General features: G+C 38.0%; 2 protein-coding genes across 3 annotated transcripts in view; one reads left to right on the top strand and one right to left on the bottom strand.

The window, feature by feature from the left end:
• LOC105166888 (pentatricopeptide repeat-containing protein At4g01570) overlaps positions 1–1,946 on the top strand; it is a gene marked incomplete in the record, with an annotated part of 3,286 nt that extends 1,340 nt beyond the window's left edge. Inside the window, 1 exon segment of the mRNA XM_011086396.2 lies at positions 1–1,946. Coding sequence (XP_011084698.1) covers positions 1–1,567 — 1,567 coding nt within the window.
• The window catches only part of LOC105166887 (gamma-tubulin complex component 2), a gene marked incomplete in the record, with an annotated part of 7,239 nt that continues 471 nt past the window's right edge, over positions 2,156–8,923 (bottom strand). For both annotated transcript variants that reach the window (XM_011086395.2, XM_020695554.1), the window contains 19 exon segments: positions 2,156–2,593; positions 2,692–2,879; positions 3,341–3,415; positions 3,546–3,608; positions 3,820–3,927; positions 4,005–4,130; positions 4,632–4,763; positions 4,855–4,929; positions 5,042–5,125; positions 5,709–5,762; positions 5,859–5,978; positions 6,064–6,216; positions 6,281–6,353; positions 6,845–6,936; positions 7,038–7,136; positions 7,213–7,296; positions 7,890–8,021; positions 8,153–8,287; positions 8,561–8,606. In XM_011086395.2, coding sequence (XP_011084697.1) covers positions 2,470–2,593; positions 2,692–2,879; positions 3,341–3,415; positions 3,546–3,608; positions 3,820–3,927; positions 4,005–4,130; positions 4,632–4,763; positions 4,855–4,929; positions 5,042–5,125; positions 5,709–5,762; positions 5,859–5,978; positions 6,064–6,216; positions 6,281–6,353; positions 6,845–6,936; positions 7,038–7,136; positions 7,213–7,296; positions 7,890–8,021; positions 8,153–8,287; positions 8,561–8,606 — 1,963 coding nt within the window.

The raw sequence follows: 8,923 nt of genomic DNA, 5'->3' as shown, positions 1-8,923 counted from the left end.
TAACAGCCTCATCCATGTTCTTTGCATGCTTGGGAAGGTGAAGGATGCCCTCACCGTCTGGGAGGAGCTGAAGGCTTCCTCGGGTCAGGAGCCTGATTCATTCACTTATCGAATTCTCATTCAGGGTTGTTCTAAATCTTATAGAATCAATGATGCGATGAAAATCTTTAGTGAGATGCAGTATAATGGTATACGAGCAGAAACTGTTGTTTATAACTCCCTCCTTGATGGTTTGCTAAAGTCAAGAAAGCTAACGGAAGCATGCAATCTATTTGAGAAAATGGTCCACGACGATGGTGTCAGGGCTTCATGCTGGACGTATAATATACTAATTGATGGGTTGTATAAAAATGGAAGGCCCCAAGCAGCCTATACTATGTTTTCTGACTTAAAGAGAAAAGGTAATAATTTTGTAGACGGGATTACTTACAGCATTGTAATTTTGCATCTTTGTCAGGAGAATCAGCTTGAGGAAGCATTACAGTTGGTAGAAGAGATGGAGGCCCGGGGTTTTGTGGTTGATTTAGTTACTGTAACTTCGCTGTTAATTGCACATTACAGACAAGGTCGGTGGGATGCGACAGAGCGGCTTATGAAGCACATTAGAGATGGGAATTTGGTTCCTGCTCTTCTTAAGTGGAAATCCGCTATGGAAGGTTCAATGAGAAGTCCACAGAGCAAAAAGAGTGACTTTACGCGGATGTTTCCTTCCATAAATGATGTTGCTGAGATTTTGAATATTACAAAGTCGGATGACTCAAAAGGCGACATTGGTGTGGAGGATGTCGAGCAGATCGATAATGAAACTGATGAATGGTCATCTTCTCCATATATGGACCAGCTGGCTAATAGGTTTACATCTTCTAGTCACCATACTTGGGAGTCTTTCTCACTCACAAGAGGGGTCCGTGTTCTGGCTGAAGGTCAAGATTCATTCGATATTGATATGGTGAATACATATTTATCTATTTTTCTTGCCAAGGGGAAGTTGAGTTTAGCTTGTAAGTTATTTGAGATTTTCACCAACATGGGTGTCAACCCTGTCGGCTACACTTACAATTCTATTATGAATTCATTCGTCAAGAAGGGCTACCTCAAGGAGGCTTGGGGTGTCCTCCAAGCTATGGGTGAGACGGTTAACCCAGCTGATATAGCCACATATAACGTGATAATTCAAGGTTTAGGAAAGATGGGAAGGGCTGATCTAGCAAATGCCGTTCTTGACAAATTAATGAAGGAAGGCGGTTATCTTGATATTGTGATGTATAATACCTTGATTAACGCTCTTGGAAAGGCTGGCCGGATAGATGAAGCAAACAAGCTATTTCAACAAATGAAGACGAGTGGGGTAAATCCTGATGTAGTTACTTATAACACGCTTATTGAAGTGCATAGCAAGGCGGGTCGACTCAAGGATGCTTACAAGGTCCTGAAGATGATGTTGGATGCTGGATGTGCACCGAATCATGTGACTGATACAACTCTTGATTTTCTTGAAAAGGAAATCGAAAAACTAAGATACCAGAAGGCCTCCATTATGCGCTCTAACAGAGATGATCCTTCTTGAGGTTCAATGATGTGAAGTACCATCAAGCTTCTGTGCTTAGCACAGTTGATCCTCCTGTGGATCAATCACATTGCTAGTTTCCATACAGGTAGTGCTCAGTTATGTGATTATGCGCATTATGCTTGGACTACTGTATGTATTCCTTCATATGGAGTTTTGTATTACCAGATTTCACTGTGGACGTATCATAAACTATTAATAGAGACATAAACAAATTGAGTTGGGCCTATATTACTCTGTTAGGATTTTTAACAGAGTTAAAAGAATTGTGTTGACTTCGGCTGAATCAAGTCTAAATGAGCTTTAATCTATAGTTGATTACATGCAAGCTCATGTAGCTTCATTTTCCCACGTATATTTCATTATTCATTCGCGAGCTGTGCAAGCTTATGCATTAAGACTCTGTTCAAATTTAAGAACGCATTTAATGGATTATTGATGCATCTGGGATTATGCTCAAGTTGGAGTTGTTACCAATGTGACTGTTTTAAAGGTGTAAGTTTTTTAATTCTCTTGTAGTGATTGAAGGTCATTAAATATGGATGTTCCGATTACACTAACAATTTTAAGGCAAAGAACGATAAGGAATAACTAGAGTAGTCAAACAAGCGGTTATACTATTTCCAATAGAGTTTGTTTGATACAACACAATATCAAGATTTGCCAGATCCTTTTATGCTAAACAGGATGAGGCAATGTCTGAAATAGGTTCACATCGATAAGGAACCAACTTAACATGCCCTGAGCATCCAGGGACTACAAACAAGGCCTAAAGGAAAAAGGAAACATCTGACAATATACGTGAAAACAATACAACAAAATTGCAGGTCATTTGGCTGTTATCAGGCACGCAACACATCGAACATCACTATATACACATTTGATTCTTGCTAACTGGACTCTTAGTCCCTTCCCACGCCAAGAAGCCACTGTGCAAGATGAGTCAAGTATGGCTCTGCACAGGAACTGCTGCTTAGTATCGGTCCTAGACTCTGAAGCTGACCAGCAAATTCCCTCTCGAACTTCCTGCACATCATGGACGTCACATAGTGTCGTGGAAACGGATAAGCAGCCACAGAAAGAAAAATGGGGTGGGAGTTCCAGAGTGAAATTGTTGAACATACAGGATAGATTCAATAACTGTTGCATTTTCAGATCCTACTTTCTGTGTCTGGGTCCGGGTTCTTAGTTTCAGCTGTTTGTATTGATCCACATCAGGAATGTCAGTCTTGGGAGTGTCGGTTGAATAAGTAATCAACCATTGTGCTGCTGCTGCATACTGAAGGCATATCAATTTCATTTTCTCCAGCTTCTGCATAGAAGGAAGTCATCAGTGAGCAAAGGGAATCCAACAGTGGCGCCCTCACAAAGTTAATTATGATTTCTAACTGGGAGCGTAGAGTTACACTGTGCAGATATATCGTAGACGATTCAGAAGTGCAGATATAAATAATGTAGGATTTACCAATAGTAGATGGGTGCTACTGCTAACACTCAAAAATCATAAATGTAATTAAATTCTCCCATTCAAGATCGATATTGTAGCACATTTGCATATTTAAGCAAGTTTTGATTAATCCTAAATAAGTGTAGGAAATGCCTGTGCTCCAGAATAATATAGTTCACTTAATTATGAGTTTTTAAACAAGATGAAATGTTTAGCATAAAACTCCCAGGAGGCATACATAAAAGCACAAAGCTGCCGTGATATTTTTTTTTTTATAGAACTCATCCACAATGCCATAGTAAACCAGTAATGAATAAACAACATACCTTGAGAAGAACAGGTGAGAGTAGCAAACATTCCCTCAAACACTTATCAAGAAAAAAGTCATGGTATTGTATGACCTGCATCATCGAAATTACAGAATTGTATTGCCAGCAGTCCCAAACTTTCCAGAGGGCAATAAGGAATAAAAGAGTGTTACAATTCAACTTTTCTCTTTAAACAAGTATGATGAACAAGGCATCCTCCTACCTCGTCAATACTTTTTGCAGTCTGAAGTCTATTATGCAGGACATGCCAATTCGGCTCGATAACCTGCAAGCGATAGTTATAACATGAAAAGAAAATCAGCAACACCCTTCTTGGCCAGCAACAGATTAAATAAAAAGTGTAAAGCCCTAAAGAAAGATCATTATCCACTCATTTTCACAAGTAATATACTTCTAGTGTTGCTGGCATTTTTAGTTGTCGCACCACCCTAGCCAGCACATAAAACACAAGGAGAATTAAACATAACAAAACCTGCCTCGAAAGTCAAATAATGTAGAAGGCTATTGACAAATTTAAGCATATTTCGGCACAGCAAAGATGAGACAGAAATTGCTATCCCTTGCATATCAAGTCTCCGAAGGCCCTACAGTACACATCTCAGATAAGTACCAGAAAGGTGAATAGCTATTGAGAGACAGCTAAAAGCTTAAAGCATCATACTTGGTGTAGTTGCCATGCTGCACAAAGTTGTCGATTCACATGCTTGCAGTGAAACAGAAACCGAAATATTAACTGATATTTTGTCAAAGCTTTTCTTGAGATCACAAGGGATAATGGCCATCGGACCTGAAACACAGAAATACCTTCAGTAACATGACAAAGGAACTGACTTATAATAGGACTACCATGAGTAAGAAGTCCACTAAAATAGACCAAAATATTCATGTTTTCAACCGATAGCAATTTGGAAGTATCTGAAAGTCTTGTTTACAAATCATATAGAACATTCTTATGTGCTGTCTAAATGATGAACTGGTTGTTTCAGCACAAGGACCACTAGTCGACTATTTATAACTTCGACCAGCAGCTGAAACATGCTGAATCTTTAAGTGTCAGTTATAATTATATATAATCCATCAGTAAAGATATTTAGGACTAATGGCAACAAGCATCCATGTAGCAGAGACAAGACAGCTTGTTACCACCATGGGAATTCATTCATCCACATAGTACCCCGTGTAAAGATTGAAACAAAAGAATGTTGCATATAAGACATTACCACTGATTAAACTACTCTTGCTGGGACTTAAGGACAAGGGACAAGGAGCTGTTACAGCTAATACAAACCTTGAAACTCAATGAGAATGTTTCCAAGCCTGTAATGGTTACAGGTTCTTCTAGATCACTCCTGTCGGAAACAATCTGGCTGATTTGAAGATCTTTGAGTGTACTCAACCTTTTCAACAGAGTGGTTCTTTCCTGGAAGCAATATGGAAAAATTTTCTGAGCAAGTGGCATAACACAGTTCCATTCCAAACATGTGTACCCATTTAGAAACTAAAGCACTGACCACATAACATGTTAAGTCCTCGTGATATGGATCTGCTACAGCTGCTGTGGATCGCAATGCAAGGTCCAGGAGAGACTATAGAAGAACAGGAAAAGTATTTGCATAACAATAAGACCCAGCGAAACAATTATTCAAACTAAAAGACAACCATAATGTCCCCCGGAAAAAATATATGTAAAGTTCATACCTGCAGTTTCTCAACAGAAATTTCATCTGGCTTTTTAATGAGCTCCTCCCGAGCTATATCCATAAAATGAACCAAAAAATCACCCTGCAATCTCAAACAGAAAAAGAAGTAGATAAGAACAGTCTCTTTAAAAAGTCATAATGAACCTCCAAGGTTAAACCATAACCCTGCTGGAATAGACAGCAACAAATCCTATCCAGCAAATAACAAATAAGCAGAAACCAACCATAAATCAGGTAAAAGATGATATCTAATAGTTTAGGACAAGCCATCGAAATTCCAACCGACACCAAATAATTACGGAAGAAAATACACAAAGCTCAGTAACAGAAAGGTAAAGCTTCTTTATCTAGTAGCTTATGATGCTGGACCTGCACTTCTCAATGATTAGGCAAATGGTGAGATCTTTGCAGCCTGCCACGACGGTACCGCCTGTGGAACCACTTATAATTGGCCCCAATGATCAATGGATTAAAGATCTGCTAGCAAAATGCTTCCATTCTTTCTAATACAGATATTTGAGCAGTAAGTCACACAATAAACCTAACAGGTAGTTTTACCAATTATTTAACCAATGGATTTTGAGAACATATCAAATATACACATGAGACTCCTGAATCCCACATCAAAAATGATAATATGGCATAATTCTGTAGACTAGCCATACCTGATCAAGAAGCAGATAGCGCTTGATTGACCTCAGTTTTCCCATTAAGTCATACTGCCAGTGACAAAATAATAATAATAATAAAAGGGAAGGTTACACAGCAAGGCAAAGCAATCAACATGAAGATATAATATCTTTTATGAACCATACCTTATCTCTTATGAGATTCAATAGTTCTCCACTAGCAAAATCATAAGCAGCTTTTATGCACTCAAGGTAACGATGATTAGACCCAACCGTTGTCAGCTTTGCATTTTCTGCTACAGGAACCTACTGAAAACAATCCAATCAAGAGGTGTATTGGAATATTCAAGCCAAAGGGAAAATGGAACCACAAAAGTGCCACAAAATAAACCTGAATACTATGTCCACATTCTCTCATAACATTTAAATATTTTCCTGTTGTCAAAATTGTATCAGCAGCATTTGCAAGGAAACTAGGGATGTCATCTTTCAGGCTGTAGCGCTGTTGCCAATACTTTGCATCATAATCTTGTGTGAGACTTTCCTGTTAAAAGTAGCATAATGTCAGCTCCTACAGCTTAATTCTGGAGCATACACTGAGATGATACCTTTTGAAGCAACTTGTTTTCAGCAATAAAGAATTCACCATAAGGGTCGTCAATCACTCCCTCGTAGACCCACCTGTAAATGAAATAGATTTCCCTTCAGCATCTATACTAACTAGATTGAACAAAGTGACTAGGGGGCAAGGCATACTCCTCAACTGCACATGTGCACAACTACAAAAGTCCTACTTTTACTTTCCCTCCAGAGATATGTTGTTAAAAGAGAAGAAATTCTGTAGTTAATTTGAAGGAGATGCTTTAAAGGGCTTTTAAACTGGAGAGCTAAAGATTCTCCAATACAAGTTCATCAATCAAAATAGGAAATTTCAAGTCACTGATGTGAAATCTAAAACATTTTGCTGGCCATCTGAGCTGCTGAAGAAGCTTCCCTTGCCCTATGGGATGTTGAATGCAGTTTGCCTGGCTCCCTCTCCCAGTCTGATTTCTTAACTTGCAGACAGATAAAGGCTTGTCCAAATAATTATGTATATAAAACCATTCGGGCATCATTAAGCTATTAGAGAAATCATATGGAGGAAACTATTCAAGAAGCAACAGCAATAATACCTCTCTAATATGCCAAGATATGCTTGGCTTGCACTTTGTGACATCTTTTCCAGCAAGGACCTAACTACATGGTCACCAGCCATGGCCTTGGCCTGAAATTATTAAGCAAGTATGACAGCTAGCATAAACCATAAACAACTGTATTTCAGATGTCTAAAATTTTCAAGCATAGTAATGTTATTTAATGCCATACCTGGCTTTGCAAGAGATTAAGAACAGCAGAACCAATAAAATTACTGGCTGAAGCCTTCTTTATCACTATAGATAAGGCTTGCATTGACCCCATCATTGGCTGTACAGAACCATCAAAACAAGTTGGGATAACTCTTGAAACCAAAGGACAACATAAATGATTTTAGTGGTCCAACCTGACAATAAAACCATAATCCTTGAACAGAAAGTTTTCCCAAACGAAATTGATGTTCAAGCTGGGCCACCATGGCTTGGTAATCCTAAAATGCACATTTAGTTAGAAGATATTAGTCCTCTTTATGTAATAATACATGTAGGAACACATAGTCTGCAGATGCTGGTGCTCACATTTCTACAAGTTGAGCATGGGATGACAGAGGAATAGACTAGCTTACATCAGTTTTATACACATGTTTATTAAATGATGTCCACACTTGCAGCATTAAAAGAGAAACAAATACATCTTGTATTTTCTTAGCAGAAAAGTGATCCAAGACACAGGACGTTGTACCAAAAAAAAGGATGATTACATTCCTTTTTCTTCAGTCTCTCCTGCTAAACTTTTCTAATAATGAAAGCGTCAAAACGTTTTAGTAAGAGCAACTGTGTATCAGAATGAGTTTCATGTTATCAACTAATAGCAGGAGCAAAGACACTTTCCACCACAATTTCTATACATGTCAGATAATAAAATGTGAACTATTATATGCTCACTGACAGCAACAGTAATCAATCTAATTTATCCTTTCATCTGCTAGCCATTCAAAAACCAAAGAAGCATCTTCCAATTGAAAGCATGACAGACTGTTGCCATAAAAATACTTGCAAAATTAAAAAGAACGAAGAAACCTACAAGAAGCAGTGTTCTAAGTGCAGCTGCAAAAGCGTGATTAACAAGACCACTCTTGAACTGAGACCTTGACTCAACAAACTGATTAATTAGTAAATAGCTCTCGCACAGAGGAAATATCCGTTTAGCAGATTCCTGCAATCATTAAGACAATACAAATAGGTCAAAGAAGTTCCCAGCTCAACACATCGTGAAATATTCAGTATGAAAAGGGCAGAATGTTTATCCCATTTAGAACAATAACAACTATCACATGATATTCTTGCCTGAAGTGCCAAATCCATTGATGCGTCAACTTGGAAAGTCACACTATCATCCTTCCCATGGACTCTTCGAATTGAAATGTACCTTCCTTCAATCCCAACCAAGGCGGACAAGAGATCATCAATAACAATCAACTCCTGCACATAAATAAGCACTCTATGTTCATAATTGTGCAGAGGCCTAAACGGATTATTTGGCTCCAAAAAGAACAGAAACACATGACCAACACCAACTGATATGCAAGACCTCAATATCCATAATGATTTCTTTACTTTTATCCTTTACCACACAATCCAATGAACTTAATATGTCAGTTTCAGTTTCATAGAAAAGTCAAAGAAAGCATTAAGCTCTTACGATTACTGACTACAATATTATTAAAAAAGATGTAATGTACTTTGACATAGTACCTGAATTGCCGCAGGGTAGCAACCAATCGGTTTGTCCACTCCAGGACTGCATGTCAAGAAAAAAACAAACTTAACTACAAATCACAGAATACCAAATAAAACTATGATGACGATAATTATTGAAATGGTGGGGAGTTGGTATGCCATACAGGAGAATATATTTCCACGGAGTTGTAATTACAAACTTAGCAAGGCAAAAGAAAGTATGCACAATCACTTGTAAAAACAAAAACCCAACTTTTATCAGCTGAAACTTAAAAAAATAATAATAAATAAAGGCAGTTAAAAGCGAATTGCTTAAACGCTATAAATTCACTAAAGAAAAACTCGAAGCCAACTTGAGCATACCCGAAAAAATCCATG

Source organism: Sesamum indicum, linkage group LG7 (assembly GCF_000512975.1).
Source record: "Sesamum indicum cultivar Zhongzhi No. 13 linkage group LG7, S_indicum_v1.0, whole genome shotgun sequence".
NCBI lineage: Eukaryota > Viridiplantae > Streptophyta > Magnoliopsida > Lamiales > Pedaliaceae > Sesamum > Sesamum indicum.
Note: the sequence above shows the minus strand (reverse complement) of the source record. Positions and strands in the feature narration are given on the sequence as shown.